Source organism: Rhinolophus hipposideros (assembly GCF_964194185.1).
Source record: "Rhinolophus hipposideros genome assembly, chromosome: 1".
In the NCBI taxonomy this organism is placed as follows: Eukaryota; Metazoa; Chordata; class Mammalia; order Chiroptera; family Rhinolophidae; genus Rhinolophus; species Rhinolophus hipposideros.
In genome coordinates this window covers 14,222,066-14,248,187 of record NC_138047.1, presented here as the reverse complement: position 1 = coordinate 14,248,187, position 26,122 = coordinate 14,222,066, and the positions used below count along the sequence as shown (strand labels likewise).

At 38.5% G+C, this 26,122-nt stretch overlaps 1 protein-coding gene across 1 annotated transcript; it reads left to right on the top strand.

Annotated features, from left to right (window-relative positions):
• Window positions 1-2,910: 2,910 nt before the first annotated feature.
• Window positions 2,911-3,321, top strand: LOC308498007 (large ribosomal subunit protein eL27-like; the record flags this gene model as incomplete). Its single annotated transcript, XM_081049184.1, has 1 exon — window positions 2,911-3,321. The coding sequence occupies one exon, from the start codon at window positions 2,911-2,913 to the stop codon at window positions 3,319-3,321; it is 411 nt and encodes a 136-aa protein (XP_080905310.1).
• Window positions 3,322-26,122: the final 22,801 nt, after the last annotated feature.

The following is a 26,122-nucleotide window of genomic DNA, read 5'->3' as shown; positions in this document are numbered from 1 at the left end:
AGTGACCCCAATTTCCAGGTATAAAACAAATAAGTCAGTGGGATATAATGTACAGCATAGGGAATATAGTCGATAATATTATGATAGCATAGTACAGTGTCAAATTGTTGCTGGACTTATTATGGTGATCACTTCTTTAGGTATATAAATGTTGAACAACTATGGTGTACCCCTGAAACTCATATAATATTGTATATTAGATATATTTTTAATAATAGTATTGTTAAAAATGAAAAAAATAAATTCAACTATATAAAAAGTTACATTAAATGTTAATGGTCTAAGCACTCTAATTAAAAAACAAAGATGACCAGACAGAATATAAAGACAAGCCAACCACATGCTTATTAAAAGATACATTTTAAATATAAAGACATTGAAATGTTGAATATTAATGAATAGAAATAGATAAACATAAACCGTATCAAAGAAAACTGTCACAGCTATATTAATATTGTCCTCTGGCTTGCATAGTTTATATTTGTTTCTCTATATGTGATATGCCTTTTTTTTCCTGGATGCTTTTAGAGTTTTCTCTGTATCATAGGTTTTTGGCAATTTGATTATGATCTGCATTGGTGTATTTTTTCTTTGTTTTTAATCCTGATTGGGATTTGTTAAGATTCTTGGATCTGTGGATTTACACCCACTATCAAAATTTTTTTTTAAATGGTGACCATTATTTCTTCAAATATTTTTCTGTTCTCTGTCTCCTTCTAGGACTCCAATTACACATATACAATCATGTCATATAGGTAATTAAAACTCTTTCATTATTTTTCCAGCCATTTTTCCCTCCATATTTCATATTAGAGACTTTCTATCTGCTATGTTTTAAAGTTCACTGATCTTTCTTCTGCAGAGCCTAATCAGCTGTTAAGTCTATCTGGTAAATTTTTATTTCAGCTTTTGTATTTTTCAGCAATAGAGGTTACTTTTATATTGTTTGATTTCTCTCCACATTATATTCATGTATTACTTTCATTCCTTGGTATATTTTTAATACCAATTTCATAGTATTTTATTACTAACTTCATTATCACTATGATTCTGGGTCTATTTTATTAACTATTTTTTCCTTCTGGACATGAATCACAGACTTTTTCTTTTTTTCATATCTAGTAATTTTTTATTGGATGCTGGACATTATGAATATTATGTTATTGAGCATCTTAATTTTTTAAATTCCTTTAAAGAATATTGAATTGTTTTATATGTAAATCAGCTAGATGTTTATTTATAAGCTTTGTTAAAATGAGTCTACAGTAGCCTTTACTCTTGACTACTTTAGCACTATTACTAAGTTGCAATGCTTCGGTGGTCTCTACTGAATGTTCCAGGTTTTCAATATTATCTCTCTATTCTAGCTAGTTAGAAAATCAAACATCTTCCAGCCTCTTTTTAGCTCTGATAATTTTTCAGGTTATAACACATTTGCAGGGCTTCATGGAGTTCTGTACTGCACACGTGCAACTTAGTTTTTAGCTAAAACCTCAACAGAACTTTGTGGAGATTTGCAGGTTTCTGGCTCTAGTTCTGCACAGTTTTGTTTTCCTCAGTATTCTGCCTTGCAAAATTCCATTCACCTCAGCATTCCCATACTCAAATCCTTGTCTCTTCAGCTCAGTGAAATCACTGTGGTTTGCTTGGTTCCCCCTCTCTGTGCTACAATTTTAAAAGTACCTCAAAGCAGAAATCAATAGTGATCATTAGTTTCACCTTATTTGCTTAATTTCTCTCAGGTATTACTGTCCTGACTATTTATAGTGTCTAAAAATTCTTTATTCAGATATTTTGTCCAATTTTCTAGTTGTTTATGGCTCGTTCAGTACCAGTTATTCTTTCATGGTGGAAAGAGGAAATCTTCTACATTTTCTCTTGCTTGATCATTGAGCCAAAAGATCACATGAAAAATGACCTACTGCTGTTTTTTTAGATACATGAGACAATTAATTTTCTTTTTAATTTAAGACAGTATGAGTTGGAATTTTCTGTTGCCTACAACCAAAGTTTATATCCTAAGTGAAACACTATATACAGATTTGGATTCACAGCTAAAAAATGAAATATTTATATAGGTATTCTATTATTTCTCTTAAATTTTTCTCAAGCCAATCTTTTAGCAATGCAAGCATTCTAATTCAGTTCAGTTGTTTTCTGTATACATTTACTGAGAACCTAAATATAACTCAGATGCTATGCTAGACTCTAAGAGTGTAAAGATAAAGTTCTTGCTCTCAAGAAGCTAATAGTTTACTAAGAGAAACTTACATAGAAGTAAATAGGGGCAATACAGTTTGTTGTGGATTGAATTGCGTCCACCCAATACTATGTGGAAGTCCTAATCTTTGATATCTATGAATGTGATTTTATTTGGAATAGAATCTTTTAAGAGGTAATTAAGTTAAAATGAGGTCATACTGAATTGGGACATACTGAGTGGGACATAATCCAATGGTTGGTATCCTTATAAAAAGATGGAGATTTGGACACATATGCACCATAAAGAGAATTCTATGTGAAGATAGAAACATAGACACATAGGGGAGAAGGCCACTAAAAGATCAAAAGTAAAAAAAAAATAAATAAAAGGTTGAAGTAAGATATACCATGCAATCATCAAAAAAACAATATTATGTATTAATAAAAGAAGTAAATTTGAGGAGGGATATTTCATAACAATAGAAGGATAAATGAGACAGGAAAACATAAAAATCCTAATTTTGTATGTACCTAATATCATAGTTTGAAAATACATAAAACAAAATTTGGAAATACTAATAGAATAAACAAAGCACCATCGTAGTCGGAGATTTCGCAGACTTTTCTCAGTCAGTAAGAGGGAAAGTAGGCAAAACATCAGGAAGGATAAAAGACGTGAATAGGTAGGCCCCAGTGGCTGCTGCCGAAATGGGCAAGTTTATGAAACCTGGGAAGGTGGTGCTGGTCCTGGCCGGACGCTACTCCGGACGCAAAGTGGTCATCGTGAAGAACATTGATGATGGCACTTCAGACTGCCCCTACAGCCATGTTCTGGTGGCTGGAATTGACCGCTATCCCCGAAAAGTGACAGCTGCCATGGGCAAGAAGAAAATTGCTAAGAGGTCAAAGATCAAATCTTTCGTGAAAGTTTATAACTACAATCACCTCATGCCTACAAGGTACTCTGTGGATATCCCCTTGGACAAAACTGTCGTCAACAAAGATGTCTTCAGAGACCCTGCTCTGAAACGCAAGGCCCGACGGGAGGCCAAGGTCAAGTTCGAAGAGAGGTATAAGACCAGCAAAAACAAATGGTTCTTCCAGAAGCTGCGGTTTTAGATCTTTTTTGCTTCAGTCATTAAAATTCAAAAAAATAAAAAAAAATAAAAAAATAAAAAAATAAAAAGACGTGAATAGTACAATTAACCAATTTTTTCTGGTTGATATATAGAGAATAATGTATTCAACAACTGCAGAATACACATTCATTTTAAGTGCACACGGATATTTACCAAAATAGAACATAATCTAGACCATAAAACAAGTATAATCAAATTTCAAAAGTCTGAAATTATAACGAGTATATTCTTTGATCAAAGTAAAAATAAACTAGAAATCAAAAATAATAATATACCTAAAAATGTCTGAAATGTTTGGAAACTAAGCAAGATGCTTTTAAGTAACCCACAGGTTAAAGAAGAAATCACAATGAATATTGCAAAATATTTTAATTGAATGATATATCAAAACTTGTAGGATACAGTTAAAGAGGTGTTCTCAATATGTATATATTACAGATGTTTATTCGTAATGGCCTCAAACTAGAAACTATCAAAATATTCATAGCAGTAGAAGAAATACCTAAAATGGAATAATCATATCAATGAAACAGATTGAGCTACTGCTATAAGCAACAACATAGATGAATCTCAGACATAATGCTGAGTGAAAGTTACACATAAAGCAGTATAGTGTATGATTCCACTTATATGAAGTTCAAAAACAGCCAAAATTATTCAGGACATTATAGGCCAAAATAAGGGTTACCCTTGGAATGTGTTAATTGGGAGTCTCATGCAGCACTGGAAATGTTCCGTGTCTTGTTTTGGGTGGTTGTTATACAGGCATATACATGTAAAAAATCATCAAATTATACTTTGCTGTATGTAATTTGTGCTTCAAGAAATAAGTAAAGAAAATGTCTCTTAAGGTTAACCCCCTTTCACTATTCTTTTGGAATTCTCCGGGGTATTCTTGCTTCTTTGTTTTGTCATAGTTAGAAATTTAGAATCATTGTGGTGGCTGTGGAGATATACTGCTCAGATTTCCTTTCAAGAGAACATGCCATGAGAAGGTAAGTGGCTGCTGGTCTCATGCTGTCCTTGGCTCCTCTTGGCCTGTGACAAGGCATGGTGGGGCTACTAAGCTAGGCCATCACTGCCCACGTGGGGCTCTTCTGTCAGGCAATCTTTGCTTCGGGCATCCCCATCACCCTGCTGGAGACTTTCTCAGAGCTGCATTTCAGTCTGAGGCTCTTCCTACCCAATCCTCCTCTTCCTTCTCTCCTTTTACAGGTTCAATCTTTCATCATGGCCTGAGGGTTCTGTCCACCTATTCCTGTCTCCTCTCTACTTTATCACTCATAGGTATTTCCCCAATAGATCTCTTGCACATCTAATTCTGTTTTGACATCAACAAGATTTGAAGTTTGAAGGTTGTAGTCTTTTCTCCTAAATCACCAATACAGCCATCTTGTCTGATTCTTACAGCTTTTTGTGGCACTGACAGAGAGGAGAGCCTGGGTCTTTGCTCTTCTGAGATCCACAGACATCTCATCTTCCACCAGTCCAAAGGAGACCCCTTCTCCTCTGGGAGAAGGCATGTGTTGTCTCATAAATCTGTTATCATCTTTTTCTTTAAATATGAGGCACCCTGTTTTCTCTTAAACCTCACAAACTCTAGTAAACAAGTAGCTATCACTATAGCACAATTACAGAAGCTGAGTTTAGAGTCAAAAGAAGGTAAAAACTAGACTGAGAATTAAATGACTGCTACTTATGGACCCACTCCACTAAATTAAGTGGATTTTAAAGGCCTGGAGGCAAGTACACAATGAGCATTATTTACTTTGAAACTTTATCTTTCAGGCTTGTAAATGATCTTTTATATAGTGTGACTGCCTTTCATGTGAGGGGATCTTATTTCGCAGTGGGTGCTAAGTAGTATTACCCTCTTGAATAGTCGACAGGACACCCCACTGTTTCATGACCATTTGTAGAACAGTGTCAGTCTCTGGGGCCTTTAACTTTTTTCCTCCCCTGGTACAAGACAAATGCACTGAAATTATGCCAAGATTTCGCTTCAACCATAGCATAAGATAAAGAGGATTTACAGGCAAAGAACTCTCTTGAACAGCAGCCAAAAAGCAGATAACTTTTAAATAATACATTGTGGTGCAAGAAAGTTCATTGTGGCAATCCACTGTTGAGAAAAAGAGCAACTATTTATAATACATGTTAGCAAACTACCTATGGTAAGCTCTAGAAAAGGTGAAAGGTTACCATAGTGTGTACAGGTTTCCTTCATGGCTAATACTGACTTGAATGTTACAAACAGAAGTCTTACATTTTTATTATTTATCTTCAGCCAATTGCAATTGATTTATGACAATTCAACAACATGGCTAATTCAATTTGAATAACAATGAATTCAAAGAATATATTATAAAAAGGAACATATTATAAATTACCTAACATTATACAGATGCACCCCCTAACTTTAAGCAAATTTAGATTTATAAAGTAGATAAATAATAGATGTATTTTCTTTTACTGAAGGGCTCTTTTGTTTTTCCATATAAAGTTATTTTTGTCCTCAGATTTCTACAGTGAATGCTCACTGTTCTTAAAGGCTAATTAGATTTCAAAAATTCTTTTCAAAAACATATTTTCTGGAATATATCTACTGAATCAAATGAAGTTTGTTATGCTAAGACTCTCAGGTTGTTAAATGGGAGAGTAGATAATCTTATGAGGTTTAATTAGCTTCCAAAACCACAGTACTTCTGGGTCGTGCATGAGGATAGCAGTACAACAGACTCTGGGTGGTACATTAGGGTGACAGTACCACAGGAACATAATATGAGAAGATAACACGTCTCTCAGCCATGGAAATAACTACATAGACTGTATCAGAGTCCAGGGGAGAAAGATTCTGAGTCTGAAGGTCAGTGATAATCCAGATGCTAAAGAAGTATTGTCTGAGGTGAGGTAGAAAAATCCACCAGATTTCTTATCTCCCCTAGTCCTAGTTCATATTCACCCACAATTTTCTGACAGCTAATTTGCTGCTCAAGTACCTTAATACTAGGAAAGGAAGTGCAGTGATTTAGGGGAAGTGGGAATAAATCCCATTATAAAGTTTATAATAGACACATTTGATGATCTCTCCATGTACGGATAATATCAAGTTATTGGACCAGGGTTGTTGGATCAAGTTATTGGACAATGTCCTGTAGAACCAACACAGAACTTCTAGTGGTCAGCTTGACTTTAGGTCAGCAGTTCTCAAACTTTTCCACAACATGCATGTTAGAAAATGATAATATTGGTAAGTCACACTGAGATGAATTGGAGGAGATTTGGGGAAGTCAATATGAGCCTTGGTGAAAAAAAATTATTACATTTTATTTATTACATATTTATGATAAAGAAGAAAAATTAGTGTATATTAAATACTGAGTTTATAAAAAAATTACAAATCAAATAGCCTCACATTTTTAATCAAAAGTTTGTGTTAGCTTCTGCGAATATTTTACACATGCACTCACGCATGCACACATGTGATTTACAGCTCAAAACAGCCACATGCAATTCCTGATCAAAATTTTTCATATTCTTCACAGTCACTTTGGTCAGAAATTATGTTTACACAAGTAGAGGTGACAAATAGCAAAGTATCACTTTTTCTTCAATGAATGAAAACTGTTTTCTTGCCTTTTATCAAATAATTTGATCTTTGATCGTTTAAAGTCTTACTTATTAGTAGTATGGCTGCCTTTGATATTTATTTACTTACCCCCAAAATAAATGTATGGCTATTTCAGAATTGTCAAACTTTGCAAACTCCTGTGAGAAACAAATTTACCAAGTAGAATACACTATTTATATACAGTTCTTTCATTTTCTGTCATATATCGATATGTCATTATCAGTCAATTTTCAAAGTAGTACCATCAGGAATGACAGAGGGTATATCAGTATAGATACTAAAGATATTAAAAAGATAATAAGAAATTATAAAAAAGTTACATTAATAATTTAGTAAGTTATTTATAGTGGACAAATTCCTTTCATTACATATACCACCAAAGGTCACCTGAACAGCTATCTATCTATTTTAAAAAGAGTTCATAATTAAAAACGTTTCCACAGAAAATATTCCTGACTTGGATAGCTTCAGTGACAAATTCTAAGGGAAAGATCTTACCAATTTTATATAAACACTTTCAGAAAATTGAAAAAGAGGAAACACTTCCCAATTTATTTTAATGAGGCCAGCATTATCTAGATACCAAGATCAGACAAAGACATTACAAGGAAAGAAAACTACAGACCAATATCCCTCACAAATACAGATGCAAAATCTTTCAGGGAATATTACCAAATCAAATCCAGTTTTACATATAATGATAATAAAAAATGACCAAACAGAGAGTATATCAGGAATGCAAGGTTCATTTACCATTTGAAAATAATTTCATGTAATGCCACAATATTAACTGACAAAAAATATATACGATCATCTAAAAAGATGCTGACAAAAACATGACAGAATTAAACTTTTTTCAGAGAGAAAAACCCAGTGATAAACTAGGAGTAAAAGGAAACTTTGTCAACCTAATAAAGGGCATTTATCAAAAAACCTACAGTTATGATAAAGACTGAATGCTTTCCCCCTAAGATTTAGCACAAGGCAAGAATGCCAGCTTTTACCACTTCTAGTCAACACTGTACGGGAGATTTTACCTAGAGCAATGGAATAAGAAAAAAAAAAGATACTCAGATTGGAAAAGATGAAATAAAAATGCCTTTATTTACAGAGCACACAAACATCTATATCGAAAGTCCTAAGGAATCTACAAAAAATAAAAAATAAAAATAAAACCCTTGCTAGAACTAATAAGTGAGCTAAACAAGGTCACAGTATACAAGCTCAATATATATATAAAAGTTTCTATAAATATAAATATATATAGTTGGAATTTAAAAATTATTTTTATAATAACATCAAAACCCACAAAATACTGATACAATTTTTTAAAAAATACAAGTGTAATACCTATACATGCAGAGAGAAAATTTTAAATATCCAAAGAAATGGATACACCATATTCACGAATGGGAAGACTCAGTATTATTAAGCTGCCAGTTATCCCCAAATTTATCTATAGATTCAATAAAATCCCAATCAAAATCACAGCAGATTTTCTTTTAGTAGAAATTGACAAGCTAATTTAAAATCTATAGGAAAATTCAAAAGACTTAGAATGGTCAAAACAATTTGGAAAAGAACAAAGTTAGAGGACTCATGTCACCTGATTTCAAGACTTACTGTAAAGTTACAATAATCGAGAGAGATGTATTAATATAAGGAAAGATATATTAATCAAGGAAACACAATAGAATCCGGAAATAGACCTTCATATACATGGTAAATTTATTTTTGACAAAGATTCCAAAATAATTCAATAGACAAAGAGCACAAAGAGCAATGTTTTCTTTAAGTGGTACTGGAACATTTGGACATTCATAGGCAAAATTGTTATCCTCAACCCCCATCTCATACCATATACAAAAATTAACTTGAAATAATAGATTGTAGATCCAAATGTAAGTCAAAATGATAAGACTTATAAAACAAGACATAAGAGAAGCTCTTTATTTATTTATTTATTTTTTGGCAGGGAGATGGTAGGCAAAGATTTCTTAGCACAAAAATAAAACAAATAAACAAAAAACTCTTGGCCTTTAAAAAAATGAATGAATTGGATTTTTAAAAATTGAAAGCTTCTGGTCTTTGAAAGACATTTTCAGGAAATGAAATGATAAGTCATGTACTGGCAGAAAATATTTCCACATTATATATATGATAAATGAACTGTACCAAGAATATATAGAGAACTCTTACAACTCTATAGTAGTAAGACAATCAAATAAAAGTAGAAAAAATACTCAAAGAGCTACTTCACAAAAGAAGATGTAGAAATGGTTAACATGTTCAAAGAATAAGCTCATCATCATTAGCATGAAGGAAATGCAAATTAAAATAGATGGAGATACCACTACAAACCCACTAGAATGGCTAAAATTAAAAGGACTGACAATATCAAGTGCAGGTGAGCATAGGAAGAAATTGCACCTCTTACTTATTGCTGGTGGGAAAGCAAATATACTGTACTTCTTTTGGAAAACAGTTTGGCAAGTTCTCATAACATTAAATATACACATGGCATAAGACCCAGAAATTCCACTCTTGGGTATTTTCCCAAGGAAAGAGAAACATATGTTCATACAAAAACTTGTGTATAAATGTTTACAGAAGATTTATTTACAACAGTCCAAAACTGGAAAGAACCCAAAAGTCCATCAACTATTTAATGGATGTTGTACATCCATTCAGTGCAGTACTACTACTCAACAATTGAGAGACAAGTTACTTATTCATGCAACACCATGGATAAACCTCACAAGCATTATGATAAATTAAAGAAGCAGACACAAAAGACAACATATTGTGTGGTTCCATGTATAAGACATTCTAGGAAAAGCAAAATTAGGGGTAAAAATTAAATCAGTTGTTCCTAGGGAAGTGGGTGGAGGAAGAAGTTTGACTTCCAAGGGATGTGAAGGAAATTTGGGATGATGAAAATGTTCTATATCTCCATTGTGGTAGGAGATCCAAGACGGTGGTATAACACTGTGCCTGCTTCCTTCCATGAACAAATTAAAATTACAGCTAAATTATAAAACAATCAACCTGGAGAACCATCTGAAGTTAGGCTGAACAGAAATTGTATAAAGATATAAAGAAGCTACATCGAGACTGGTAGGAGGGGTAGAAATGCGGACTGGCTAACCCAAACCTTCGTGTGGTAGTTGAAAATTGGGAGGGATATCTCAGCCACAGAGGTTCCCCCAAGAGGAGTGAGAAATCCCAGCCCCACACCGGCCTTCCCAGCCCAGAGTACTGGTGCCAGAAAGAGGAGTCCCCATAACATCTGGCTGTGAAAAACAGTGGAGATTCTGACCATCCGGGTGAGATGGTAGGCTGCAGGAAACCCAGACATCCTCTTAAAGGGGCTACACATAGACTCACTTGTTCGCAAGCACTCACCTTGGGCTCCAGAGGAGGGACAGTAACTTGGAGGGTGACGGAAACATACAAGTGGCAGACTGAATTGTGTTGCTTCTGGAGGACAGTCGCCATTTCCCTGTGAGGAGGTCCACCTCCCATGCAGCAGACAGGCAGACGCCATCTTTCTTGTGTTGAGCCCGCCCCCACAGGCCAAATCTGAATCTGATTGGTCTGGTGAGCTCTGTTGTTCCAAACTGCTGACTCACTAGGATCCTGCCCCACACAACTCCTCCAATGCTGGAAGCACTTTCTTGAAGAGCAGCCAGCCCCAGTCACATTGGAAAATTATCAGAGTCTTTCTTGGAAAACTATCAGAGTCCAACAGACCCCAGGTGGTGGCAACTGGCATCTGTGTGCTCTGTGACTTTTGCTGAGCTTCATGTGCAATACTAGCACCAAACCAGAGTATACATTAACCCGGTGACCACAACTCTTCCCACTCTGGTGATTCCCTCAGACCCTGCCTCACCCAACTTGCATACCGAATGAGGCTTTATCAGTGGCTGAACATTAAGGGAGCCAACAGGTGGCAGCAGGCTTCAGGGTGTCTGTTGTGCGGGGCGGCCTGCTGGGTGTAAGGTGGGGTCTCTTCTCCCGCTCCCCACATAAGAACGCAGGACACGGTAAGGCCAAACAGGAACACCCATGGAGCCATAAGTAGGGGAGTCATACTACTATATTCTTGCTGGCAGCCGGGTTGGAGACACAGGAAGCAGGATCTACATAATCTGCCTAACAGCAGTCCGCGCTTGCCAACCACCATCTTCTTGCTAGCCCCCATTTTCTTCTGCTAGTGTAGCCACAGCCATTATATTAGTGGCCCATGGCTTACGGGTTACAGCTGACAGCCAACTAGCCACAGCTGCTGGCCATCTGATCACAGTTGATGGCCATTTACTACCCGAGCCAGCACCTTTCTATGTGAGGCCGAGAGCCTGGAAAATGCCTTTTGGAGCTTTGTCCCCACAGTGTCCCAGTACTGCAGAGCTACCCAAGACATGGTACTGGTGGCAGACATCCTCAGTTCACAGTGTGGCCTCTCCCATGCACCTTTAGGGTTAGCAGAGGCAGTGAACCACGGATCACTTTGTTGTAGCTCTTACCATGTAGTCCCCAGCCTGTCATAGAGGTGACCTGAGGCTGCACCAGAGCCCCTCCCAAGAGACTCCAGAATCAACACACTTGGAGGGTGGCTTCAGACCACAGCAGAGCAATGCCCAATTAGCCCCACAAATGGCACATGAAAAGGGTGATCTCAACAGGCACCACAGTTCACTGGGGTGAATCCCCCTCAGTGGTGTAAGCCCCCCACACAGTAGTCCATAAACTATGAATGTGGCCAAACCCCACAGTCGGTCAGCCTGAGGGTCAATCCCACTGATGTGCCAATAGCAACCAAGGCTCAACTATAACAGGAGGGCACACACAAATCACACAAGGGACACTCCTGGAACACCAAGTGCAGGTGACCAAAGAGACTATGCCACTGGGCCCCACAGGGCACCTACTACATAAGGCCACCAGCCAAGACTGGGAGATGTAGCAGATCTACCTCATACATAGACACAAACACAGAGAGGCAGCCAAAATGAAGAAACAAAGAAATGCATCCCAAATGGGAGAACAGGAGAAAGCTCCAGAAACAGAACTAAATAAAATGGAGGCAACCAACCAGAGACAGAGTTCAAAACAATAGTTATAAGGATGCTCAAGGAAGTTAGTAAGAATTTCAACAAAGGGATAGCAAGCATAAAAAAGGACATAGAAGCCATAAAAAAGAACCAGTCAGAAGTGAAGCATACAATAACTGCAGTCAAGAATACACTAGTAGGAATCACCAGCACACTAAATGAAGCAGAGGATTGAATCAGAGACTTGGAAGACAAAGAAGCAGAAAACACTAATTGGATCAGCAAAAAAAGAAAAAGAAAAAAAAAAGGATAGTTTAAGAGACCTCTTGAACTATCATGGACAACATGAAGTATAACAACATAGGGCTATGTAGAAGAGGGAAAGCAAGGGATTGAGAACCTATTTGAAGAAATAATGACTGAAAACTTTCCTAACCTGGTGAAGGAAATAGACACACAAGTCCAGGAAGTGCAGAGTCCCAAACAAAATGAACCCAAACAGGCCCACACCAACACATATTACAATTAGAATGGCAAAGATAAAGACAGAGAATCCTAAAAGCAGCAAGAGACAGGCAACTAGTAACTTATAAGAGAGCTCCCATAAGATTGTCAGCTGATTTCTCCATAGAAACTTTGCAGGCCAGAAGGGATTGGCACAAGATATTCAACATGGTGAAAAGCAAGGACCTACAACCAAGGTTACTCTACTCAGCAAGGCTATCATTTAGAATCGAAGGACAGATAAAGAGCTTCCCAGACAAGAAAAAGTAAGTTCATCATCACCAAACCAGTATTACAAAGAATGTTAGGGGAACTTCTTTAAGATGGAAAAAAGAAGAAAAAAATCAAAATTATGAAGAATAAAATGGCAATAAAAAATAGAATATATATCTATCAATAATTATTTTAAATGTAAATGGATTAAATGCTCCAGTCAAAAGATATGGGAGGACTAAATGGATAAGAAAACAAGACCCTTACATATGTTGCCTACAACAGACACACAAATGCAAAGTAAAGGGATGGAATAAAAAATTTCCTTAAAACGGAAACCAAAAAAACAACCAAACAAACGAAAAGCTGGGATAGTCGTACTTATACCAGACAAAATACACTTTAAGAAAAAGCTATAACAAGAAACAAAGAAGGACCCAGTAATCCCACTTCAGGGTGTTTATTTGAAGAAACCCAAACACTACTTAGAGGGAATGTGTGAATCCATACGTTCATTGCAGCTGTGTTTATAATGGCCAAGATGTGGAGGCAGTTTTGGTGTCCTTCGATGGATGGATAGATAAAGAGGAGCTGGTACATTTACATACAGTGGAATATTGCTTGGCTGTGGAAGGGAATGGGTTCTTGACATCTACAGCAGATGGACCTGGGGAGTATTGTGCTGAATGGAGTGTCAGACAGAGAAAGACAGAAGCAATGAAATTTTGTTTATTTGTGGAATCTAAAGAACAAAATAAACAAAACAGAAACAAACTCATAGATATAGAAAATATATTGATGGTTGCCAGATGGAGGGGGGTTGGTCATGAGTGAAAAGGGAACGGATTAAGAAGCACAAATTGTTTTTCGCACAGTAATGATGGGGATGTAGGGAATAGCACAAGGAATATGGTCAACAATATTGTAATAACTATGTATGGTGTCAGATGGCTAATAGATTTGTTGGGGTGATATATGGGAGGACACTGGGGGGGCAGGGTGAAAAAGGTGAAGGAATTAAGAAGTATAAATTGATAGTTACAAACCAGTCATGGGGTTGTAAAGTATAGCATAGGGAATATAGTCAATAACATGGGAACAACTATGCTTAGTGCCAGGTGAGTACTAGACTAGTCAGGGGGTAATTTCTTAAATTACACAAATGTCTAACCACTATGCTGTACACCTAAAATTAATATAAAATAATACTGAATGTCAACTGTAATTGAAAATTTTTTAAATAGGGGAAAGGTGAAGGTGAATAAGTGGTCCAAATATTCAGGTATAAACAAGTAAGTCATGGGGATGTAACACACAGCATGGAAAATATAGTGAATAATATTGTGGTAGTGTGGTATGGTGACAGATTGTTGCTGGACTTATCATGGTGATTACTTCTGTAGATATATAAATGTTGAATAACTATGGTGTACATCTGAAACTAATATAATATTGTATGTTAACAATATTTTAATAAATATTTTAAAAAATAAAATACATTTTTTAAAAATGTGAAAAAAGTCATCCAACTGTATGTCATAAAATAAATAGGACCAAAAAATAAATTGACATTTGCAGTAAAGACTAAGTCTGTGATAAAAAGATTATAATCATTAAAACAGCAATTTTTATGATTTTATTAAAACTTTAAAATTTGTTATAACATTATATTTTTAGGATGGGCTGGGATGATGTATTGGTTCAGAACATGGCCCTAAGAGTCAAGCTGATCTCAGTTCAAGTCTTGTCTCTGCCATTAATTAGTAGAGTGACCTTATGCCGTGTATCTCATTTATCCGTAATACATCTATGGTGGGAATTTAATGATACACTTTAACCACTTCATAGTTGCCTGGCTCTTAATAAACATTCAACAAATGTTAGTTATTTAAAGAATACTTAGAAACAGCTTAGGTGGGGAGATACACATATAAATAAATAAATTACAATATCATTTGAAAACAGCAGAAATAGAGCAAGTGTAAGATACAGTGATGGCACAAAATGAGAAATGTTTCACTATGTCTGGAGAAGACAAAGACTTTCTAGAGGAAATCATGACTAAAATAAATTTTGAAAGACCAATAAATGGATTTCAAGCTGATTAGGAGCATGAAGGGCATAAAATGTCATGGCGTATTTGGAGAATTATGAGCAGTTTGTTATTTCTTTTAGTGATTAGAGAAGCTATTGTAGTAGAGAGGAGTCAGCCAGAACAAGGCTTCGAATGCCAATTTCAGAATCTTGTTGCATCCCATCATGTATGTGGTGGAATGACTGGGAGCCAGCACAGCGAGAAACGTATTATAAAGATAACTTTGATCATCACGGAGAAGATAGATTGAAGCATGGATGAAGCTAGAGGACATGAGACCTGTCAGAAGGCTTGTTAAATGAATCCAGGTAAAGAATGATGAAATTCTGTACATGGGCTATGGGAATAACAAGGTCAGAATAATTTCAAGAGACTTTTAGGGGAATCCAATAACTGAATATGAAGAATAATGATTGTAGGATGACTGTCAGACTTCATGTTTGGTTATCTAGGTGAATGGTGGTACCCCTTGATAAACAGAAAATTATGTTACATTGGGGAAGTGATGAGTTTAGGTGGGTAGTGTTAACGTTTGAGATGCCTGTGGACCTCCAGGTGGAGGTATCCAGTAAGCCTAGAGTTGTAACAGAGTCCGATTTGGAGCTATACAAGGTCAAACAATTAAGTTTGCATACTCACCCTCGAAAAAGTGCTACATATCTCATTGCTGAGTCATTACTACAGTCACCTTCCAAGTACTCCCCTTGGGAAGCTATGCACCAATGCCAGTGCTACTCCATTCTGTCGTGATGCAAGAGCCATGAATTGTTGGCGAAAAGTTCAGGTCATCTAACTTTTTGATGCAGCCTTTTCAGCACTTCCAAATAGTAAACATGGACTGCCTGTGCAGTTGGTACAAATTCATAATGTATAATCCCTCTGATAGCAAACAAGGTTAGCAACATCATTGCAACAGGTTTGTGAGCTTAATTTTCAGACCTCATATATATGGCAGTGGAAGTCACAAATATACAAAAAGATCATCCTGGAAAAGCATATGGTGTGAGAAGAGAGCCAGGGAGAGATCCCTGGGAAATATCAACATTTAAGGCTTTGTAGGAAAAGCGTTAAATAATAGTCATGAAAGTAGTAGGAGGATCAAGAGCAAGTAATATCAAGGAAGCTAAGGACAGTGTTTCAAGAGCAAGTAATATCAAGGAAGCTAAGGACAGTTTCAAAAATGAGGTATCATCAAGAGTGTTCTATGCAGCAGTGATGTCAAGGAAGATGAAGTCTAAGAAATAGCTAATGGATTTGTGTAGTTTTATGAGTGGGACCAAATCAGATCACTATAGTTTGAAGAGTGAATGAGGTTAAATATGTGGAAATATCAGACATCATCAAAATGGCGGCGTGAGGTGAGCCTCTGAAAGCTCCCCTGGAATTTACAACTAATCAAACAACAATAACTCCACAAAAGACTCCCTGCACAGCAGACAGGCAAGACAAAGAGGCCCACTACTGAATACACCTAAAGGTGGGCGAATCACGCGAGCAGGGGAGGAGGGAAGGGAGAAGTGCGGAGACGAAGTAGCGTGGGTGCAGGAGGCAGGCCTAGCTCAGTGCTCCTAGCTCGCTGCATCCCGGAATTACCGCAGCTGCGGGAGAGGGAAGAAGTCGGACTACTAGGGCTCTGCTTATGGCCCACAGGGCTGAGGGGACAGCATATAACACGGCTGAAACCAAAGTTCACGGCAGAGACCTCAGAGAAAAGACTGAGGGAAGAAGGCTGAAAATGGTGGTTTAAGTCCTCACTGCTGAGCAGAGAACAGAAGCCTTAGGCACTGAGACTAGCCTCCCTTTCCCTACCTTCCCAGAGCTAACCCTGCCCCCACCTGCCCGGTGCTAGAAGCAGAACAGTAGAAGTGTCAAATCAAAAGAACAAATATTTGCTGTTCTGAGAACTGTGGACCGCAGACACAGATTCGCAGCCCAACTAGTTCTGGCAAAGGGGAGGGAGCTGTGGAAACAGGGCCAGCTGTGATGGTGGTCGCTAGCATTGCTCTGGGCCACCTCTCACAACTCACCCCACCCCTGGCCCCACCTATCTGGGTGGATCCCTGCAGGTGTAAACAGAACTGCTGAAACATATGGGCTCTGAATCTGGTGCAGGAAGAGCTTTGGAACTTCAAAAGCTCTGTGCATACCCACACGGACACTGCGCCCTGTGACCCAGGTGAAGTATTAACAGAGGAGAAACCTGTCTCCCAGGGAATACCCCCATTGTGTGAGAAGCTGGAATAGTGCAGAGAAAACATAGCACTACCGTCTGAGAGAGAAAAAAAAAGGCTGCAGTCGGAGAGAAAATAAAACATTCTAGCAACAAGTACTGGAAAACAAAAGAAAGACCTCTTCCTATCAACCTGTTACAGAAGCCACTCCTGTAGATGTCTAGGAAGAGAAATAACAAATAACTAATTGCCATGAATATTCAAAGCAACAAGACAGCTCAGAAAGAAAGAGAAAAGTCTCCAGAAAAGGAAGTTAAAGATATGGAAATATGTGACTTAAATGACAAAGAATTCAAGATTGCAGTTCTGAAAAAACTCAACGAGATGCAAGACAACACAGAAAGGCAGTTTAATGAACTCAGAAGCACAATCAAAGAACAACATGAGCATTTTACGAAAGAAATTGAAATTTTAAAAAAGAACCAGATAGAATTTCTGGACACTAAGAACTCAATTGAAGAAATTAAGAATGAAATAACCAGCTTAGGTAGTAGAGTTGACCAGATGGAGGAAAGAATCAGTGACATCGAAGATAGAAACCTGGACATTACACAGATGGAAGAAGAAAAAGACTTGAGACTTAAAAGAAATGAAAGAACTCTACAAGAACTTTCTGACTGCATTAGAAAGAGCAATATAAGAATAATGGGCAGAAGAGACTCGTGTAAGGATTACTTGAAGCTGCGCAAATTGGGCGAGCAGGGGAAGAAAGAAGGGAGCGGAGAGGAAACTCGCGGTCGCGCGGTGGAATCAAGCCGGCGGCGGCGGCTGGCGGTAAACTGCAGCTCTAAAGACACAGGGAGATATAGAACACGCAGAACAGCGGGGAGACTCGTGGAGGAATTTGCCTGAAGGTGTGCGCGGATTACAAGCAGGGGAGGAGGCGGGACAGCGAAGTGGAAGCGCGCCCCCCCACCCCCACCCAAGCGGAGCCGCGGCCGGCGGCGCCGGGACTACGGAACGCAGACTCCTGGAAGCGGAGCACAGGCCGTGCAGCGTTGCTGCGCGGCTCCCAGGTCGGACGGAGGCTCGTGGAAGGTTTGCTTTGAGGTGCACTAGGTGGGCGAGCTGGGGGGAGGAGCGTGCTCACAGAAAAAGTGGAGGGCAGCACCCGGGGCTCTAGAGTCCCACAGGAGCCCAGGGTGTGGCGGAGAGCGTAGGGTCCAGGAGGTGAGCTCTTTCCCTGCGTCCCACAGTTGATCGCTCCCGCTGGGGCGGGCAGCTCGTGGGCCCTAGGGCAGACAAAGAACTGAGACGCCACACCTGGGCCCCTCACCACGCTTTTCGAATCCTCCCCCCGCCCTTCCAGAGACTCAAACTACCCCTAACTGAGAAACAGTGTCAGATTACAGAGGGGCGTCTGCGCTCAGGCGCTGGGAAGATTGGCAGCCGGCTCTGACCATCGGAAGAGGCTGGGAGGAGGGGATTTTCGCTGGACGAGGAGAGAGGAGACTCCCACACCCCCAGCCACCACCTTTTCAGGCCTGCGGGAGGAGTGTGAGTGGCTGGCCTGGGAGGGAGGAGACCCCTCCATCCCCAGGCCCCACCCTTTCTGGCTGGCCTGCGGCGGGGCAAGGGCAACCGCGGAAGCAATCCCTGAGTTCAGCAGTAAGCGGCAGTCGCAGCTCCAGGCTTTCAGCAGCTTAGAGATCTCCCGCCCGCCCCCTCCCACTCATCCTTGGAAGGAGGGCCCTAAGACTCAGGAGTACTGGGCACAGGGCTGTTGGAGCTACTCTCAGCGTGCATTTGTGCAGGAAAGGACAGAAACTGCATGGTCTCTCTGAAAACTGTCATCCAGACCCCTCAGCCCCTCGCATTTAAATCTACACTCCCAAATTCACTCTGGGCACCAGGTGACTAGCGATGCCTGCGCACTAGGCAGGGAACTCTTTGGCACAGAGGAGGACAACCTGGAGATCACCTGGTGGGCTTAAGCCAAGACTGGTGCTGCTTTCTGTTTTGCTTTGCTTGGTGGTCTTTATTTTTATTTATTTTTTTATTTTTATTTTTTATTTTTTATTTTTTTATTTTATTTTATTTTTTTTTCTTTCTTTCTCTTCTTTTTTTTTTTCTTTTTTCTGCTTGTTGTGATTTGCTTTGTTCTGTCTTTATTTCTTTGATATCTTTGCCTATGTAGAGTGGGGATTGTCGGTTGTATTTTATTTGTGAATGTACTTGATTTGTTTTCTTTGTTGTTGTTGTTGTTGTTGTACTTGCTAACTTTATTTGTGCTGAAACTGCCCTACCAGGGCCCAGCTTAAGAGGCACAAGATTCAACATATCCAGAAGCCAACTCTGGACCAAACCAGAGTACTACCGGGTTTGACCTACAAGTCACCCACGGAAGGAGGGCCCTAAGACTCAGGAGTACTGGGCACAGGGCTGGTGGAGCTACTCTCAGTGTGCATTTGTGCAGGAAAGAACAGAAACTGCATGGTCTCTCTGAAAACTGTCATCCAGATCCCTCAGCCCCTCGCATTTAAATCTACACTCCCAAATTCACTCTGGGCACCAGGTGACTAGCGCTGCCTGTGCACTAGGCAGGGAACTCTTTGGCACAGCGGAGGACAACCCGGAGATTACCTGGTGGGCTTAAGCCAAGACTGGTGCTGCTTTCTGTTTTGCTTTGCTTGGTGATTTTTTTTTGTTTGTTTGTTTGTTTGTTTGTTTTGTTTTGCTTTTTTGTTTTTTTGCTTTTGTTTTTGTTTTGTTTTGTGTTGTTTTGCTTTGTTCTTCTCTTTTTTCCTTTCTTTTCTTTTTCTTTTTTTTCTTTCTTTCTCTTCTTTTTTTTTTCTTTTCCTTGCTTGTTGTGATTTGCTTTGTTCTGTCTTTATTTCTTTGATATCTTTGCCTATGTTGAGTGGGGATTGTCGGTTGTATTTTACATGCGAATGTACTTGATTTGTTTTCCTTGTTGTTGTTGTTGTTGTTGTTGTACTTGGTAACTTTATTTGTGCTGAAACTGCCCTACCAGGGCCCAGATTAAGAGGCACAAGATTCAACATATCCAGAAGCCAACTCTGGACCAAACCAGAGTACTACCGGGTTTGACCTACAAGTCACCCATGGAAGGAGGGCCCTAAGACTCAGGAATACTGACCACAGGGCTGGTGGAGCTACTCTCAGCGTGCATTTGTGCAGGAAAGGACAGAAACTGCATGGTCTCTCTGAAAACTGTCATCCAGACCCCTCAGCCCCTCGCATTTAAATCTACACTCCCAAATTCACTCTGGGCACCAGGTGACCAGCGCTGCCTGCGCAATAGGCAGGGAACTCTTTGGCACAGCAGAGGACAACCTGGAGATTACCTGGTGGGCTTAAGCCAAGACTGGGTCTGCTTTCTGTTTTGCTTTGCTTGGTACTTCCTTTTTTTTTTTTTTTTTTTTTTTTTTTTTTTTTTTTTTTTTGCTTGTAGTGATTTGCTTTGTTCTGTCATTATTGCTTTGATATCTTTGCCTATGTTGAGGGGGGATTGTCGGTTGTATTTTATTTGTGAATGTACTTGATTTGTTTTCTTTGTTGTTGTTGTTGTTGTACTTGGTAACTTGATTTGTGCTGAAACTGCCCTACCAGGGCCCAGCTTAAGAGGCACAAGATTCAACATTTTCCAGAAGCCAACTCTGGACCAAACCAGAGTACTACCGAGTTTGACCTACAAGTCACACACCCAGAGGGAATTCTCTGAAGGCACAAGAGCCCATAGAGGCCAAACCTCATTTAAGTGGCCAACCCTCACCCAGCAGAACACCCTGTGGTGAGCAGAGCCAAGTTTCACAACTAGACGGCCTAGGAGTTAAGCCCACCTACTCACAAGCAAAAAGCAATCAAAGTTCTTCTTGAACAGGACGATATACTAAACACACGAGCCTCCTGTGGAGCACATGCAGAGAAGAACGAAGTAGTCCAAGTCAAATATAAAAGACACATACTACATAAGATAACCCAGCAAGAACTAAGAGCTCTAGGGGATCTTCCTACTACATCAAAGCAAACACAGAGAGTCAGTCAGAATGGGGAGACAAAGAAACATGTCCCAAATAAAAGAACAGAAGAAACCTCCACAACTGGAACCAAATGAAGCAGAGGTAACCAACATGTCAGAGACAGAGTTCAGAACACTGGTGATAAGAATGTTTAAGGAGCTTAGAGAAGACATAAAGAAGGATATAGAAATCATAAAGAACAACCAGTTAGAGCTAAAAAAGGATGTAGAAATCTTAACGAACAACCAGCTAGAACTAAAAAACACAATTACCGAAATTAAGAACTCACTTGAAGGAATGACCAGCAGGTTAGATGAAGCAGAGGATCGAATCAGCGACTTAGAAGACAAGTTAGCAGAGATCACTCAAACTGAACAACAGAAAGAAAAAAGAATAAAAAACAATGAAGATGGGTTAAGAGACCTCTGGGATAACATCAAGCGCAACAACATGCGCATCATAGGAATACCAGAAGGCGAAGAGAAGAAGCAAGGGATTGAGAACATATTTGAGGTAATAATGTCAGAAAACTTCCCTAACCTGATGAAGGAAACCAACATACAAGCCCAGGAAGTGCAGAGAGTTCCAACCAGGATAAACCCAAACAGGCCCACACCAAGACACATTATAGTTAAAATGGCAAAGCTTAAAGACAAAGAGAGAATCTTGAAAGCAGCAAGAGAAAGGCAGAAGGTTACATACAAGGGAACTCCCATAAGACTATCAAATGACTTTTCTACAGAAACATTGAAGGCAAGGAGGGAGTGGCAGGAGATACTCAAAGTGATGGAACACAAAGGCCTACAACCTAGATTGCTTTATCCAGCAAGGCTATCATTTAAAGTTGATGGAGAGATAAAGAGCTTCCCAGAAAAGAACAAACTGAAAGAATTTATGACAACCAAGCCAGCATTGCAAGAAATACTAAAAGGACTTCTGTAAATAGAAGAAAGATGAAAACAATTTACTACAAATCTAAAAATGGCAATAACTATGTACCTATCAATAATCACTTTAAATGTAAATGGATTAAACGCTCCAATCAAGAGACATAGGGTGGCTGAGTGGATAAGGAAACAAGACCCTTGTATATGCTGTATACAAGAGACTCATTTCAGATCAAAAGACACACACAGGCTGAAAGTGAAGGGTTGGAGTAACATATTTCATGCAAATGGAAGCAAAAAAAAAGCTGGAGTTGCAATACTTATATCTGACAAAATAGACTTTAAAATGAAAAAAATATTAAAAGACAAAGATGGGCACTATATAATAATAAAGGGATCAATCCGACAAGAGGACATAACCCTAGTAAACATCTATGCACCTAACATAGGAGCACCTAAATATATAAAACAGGTACTGATGGACATAAAGACAGAGATCAACAGCAACACTATCATAGTAGGGGACTTCAACACACCTCTGACAACAAGGGACAGGTCCTCCAGACAGAAAATCAATATGGAAACAACAGCCTTAAATGATACTTTGGAGCAGTTGGACTTAATTGATATTTTCAGAGCATTTCACCCCAATGCTGCAGAATACACGTTCTTCTCAAGTGCTCATGGAACATTTTCTAAAATAGATCATATGTTAGGACACAAGACAAGCCTCGATAAATTTAAGAAAATTGAAATCATACCAATTGTCTTCTCTGACCACAGTGCTATGAAATTAGAAATGAACTACAGGGGAAAAAAACCAGGAAGATACACCAATTCATGGAGGCTGAATAACATGTTGCTAAATAATGAATGGGTCAAGCAGCAGATCAAAGAAGAAATCAAAAGATATCTTGAGACAAATGAGAATGAGAACACGACGACCCAAAATCTATGGGATGCTGCGAAAGCAGTCCTAAGAGGGAAGTTCATAGCACTGCAGGCCTACCTAAAGAAACAAGAAACATCACTAATTGACAGTTTATCTTCACACTTAAGGGATCTGGAAAAAGAACAGCAAAATAAACCCAAAGGGAGCACAAGGAAGGAGATAATAAGGATCAGAGCAGAAATAAATGAAATAGAAACCAGAAAAACAATACAAAAGATCAATGAATCCAAGAGTTGGTTCTTAGAGAAGATAAACAAAATTGACAAACCTTTAGCCAGACTCATTAAAAAAAGGAGAGAGAGGACCCAAATTAATAAAATCAGAAATGAAAGAGGAGAAGTGACAACAGACACCACAGAAATACAAAAAATTGTAAGAAATTACTATGAGCAACTATATGCCAACAAATTTGACAACCTTGAAGAAATGGACAATTTTCTAGAGGCGCACAACCTTCCAAAGCTAACTCAAGAAGAAACAGAAAGCCTGAACAGTCTGATTACCACCAGGGAAATTGAATCAGTAATCAATAATCTCCCAACAAACAAAAGCCCTGGACCAGATGGCTTTACAGGTGAATTTTTCAAAACGTTCAAAAAAGAATTATCACCTATTCTCCTCAAGCTCTTCCAAAAAATCCAGAAGGAAGGAAGACTCCCAAACACTTTTTACGAAGCCACTATCACCCTGATCCCAAAAGCAGACAAAGACACCACAAAGAAAGAAAACTACAGGCCTATATCTCTAATGAACATAGATGCAAAAATTCTCAACAAATTATTAGCAAACAGAATTCAGCAATACATTAAAAAGATCATACACCATGATCAAGTGGGATTCATCCCTGGTATGCAGGGGTGGTTCAACATCCGCAAATCAATTAATGTGATACACCACATTAACAAAATGAAAAATAAAAATCACATGATCATATCAATAGATGCAGAAAAAGCATTTGATAAAATACAGCAAACTTTTATGATAAAAACCCTTAAGAAAGTGGGAATAGAGGGATCATATCTTAACATAATAAAGGCCATATATGACAAACCCACAGCTAACATCATACTCAATGGGGAAAAGCTAAAACCATTCCCCCTAAGATCAGGAACAAGACAAGGTTGCCCACTTTCTCCACTTCTATTCAACATAGTGCTGGAAGTTCTAGCCACAGCAATCAGACAAGAGAAAGAAATAAAAGGCATCCAAATTGGTAAGGAGAAAGTAAAATTATCATTATATGCAGATGATATGATACTATATATATACTCCACCAAGAAACTATTAGAACTGATAGATGAATTTAGTAAAGTAGCAGGATATAAAATTAATATTCGGAAATCAGTTGCATTTGTATATACCAATGATAAAATAGCAGAAGGAGAAATTAAAAAAACAATTCCATTTACAATTGCTCCAAAGACTATAAAATATCTGGGAATAAATCTAACCAAAGATGTAAAGGATCTGTACTCAGAAAATTATACAACACTGAAGAAAGAAATGAAAGAAGACATAAATAGATGGAAACACATTCCATGTTCATGGATAGGAAGAATTAATATAATTAAAATGTCCATACTGCCTAAGGCAATATACATATTCAACGCAATTCCTATCAAACTACCAACGACATTTTTCACAGAAATAGAACATATAATCCTAAAATTTATATGGGACCATAAAAGACCCCGGATAGCCTCAGCAATCTTGAGAAATAAGAACAAAGTGGGAGGTATAACGATACCTGATTTCAAACTATACTACAAGGCTACAGTAATCAAAACAACATGGTACTGGCATAAAAATAGATACATAGATCAATGGAACAGAATAGAGAGTCCAGACATAAATCCATGCCTATATGCCCATCTAATCTACGACAATGGAAGCAAGAATGTACGATGGGGTAAAGATAGTCTGTTCAATAAGTGGTGTTGGGAAACCTGGACGGACACATGCAAGAAAATGAAGCTGGACCACCTCCTTACACCATATACAAAAACAAATTCAAAATGGCTTAAAGACTTAAATGTAAGATCTGAAACCATAAAATATCTAGAAGAAAATATAGGAAGAAACTTCATGGACATTACCCGGAGTAAGATTTTCACTGATATATCCCCTCGCGCGAGCGAAGTAAGAGAAAAAATAAACATGTGGGATTACATCAAACTAAAAAGTTTTTTCACAGCAAAGGAAACCATCAATAAAACAAAAAGGGATCCTACTGTATGGGAAAAGATATTTGCCAATGATATATCTGATAAGGGATTAATATCACAAATCTATAAAAAACTTACTCAACTCAACTCCAAAAAAACAAACAACCCAATTAAAAAATGGGCAGAGGACTTGGGGAGACATTTCTCTAAGAAGGACATACAGAAGGCAAGAAGACATATGAAGAAATGCTCAACCTCACTAACCATCAGAGAAATGCAAATAAAAACCACAATGAGATACCACCTCACTCCAGTCAAAATGGCTATTATCAATAAATCAACAAACAACAAATGCTGGCGCGGATGTGGAGAAAAGGGAACGCTAGTGCACTGTTGGTGGGACTGCAGATTAGTGCAGCCACTATGGAAAACAGTATGGAGGTATCTCAGGAATCTGAAAATGGAACTACCCTATGATCCAGTAATTCCACTCCTAGGCATCTACCCGGAGAAATCCAAAACTCCAATTCAAAAATCTGTATGCACTCCTATGTTTATTGCAGCACTTTACACAATAGCCAAGATATGGAAACAACCAAAATGCCCATCGGTAGATGACTGGATTAAGAAGCTGTGGTACATTTATACAATGGAGTATTACGCAGCCATAAAGAAGAAAGAAATCTTATCATTTGCAGCAACATGGATGGATCTAGAGAACATTATGTTAAGTGAAATAAGTCAGAAAGAGAAAGACAAGTACCATATGATCTCACTTATATATGGAATCTAAAGAAAAGACTATGTGAATGAACTAATCAGAGTCAGTTTTGGGGACGCAGAGAAAAAACCGAGAGTGGTTAGATGGGTGTGTGGGAGGGGGTTGGGGATAAGGGGAAAGGTGAAGGGATTTGGAAGCAGCTGGTAACCACAAGATGGCCTCAGGGTTTTTCTTTTGAAAATTAATTTGGGGAAGGTATTCTATAATGTTGTAAAGATTTTGTTGGGTATCCGATGGACATGCGTCCTATTTGGGAGACCACCTCAGGGATACTGTGGATAC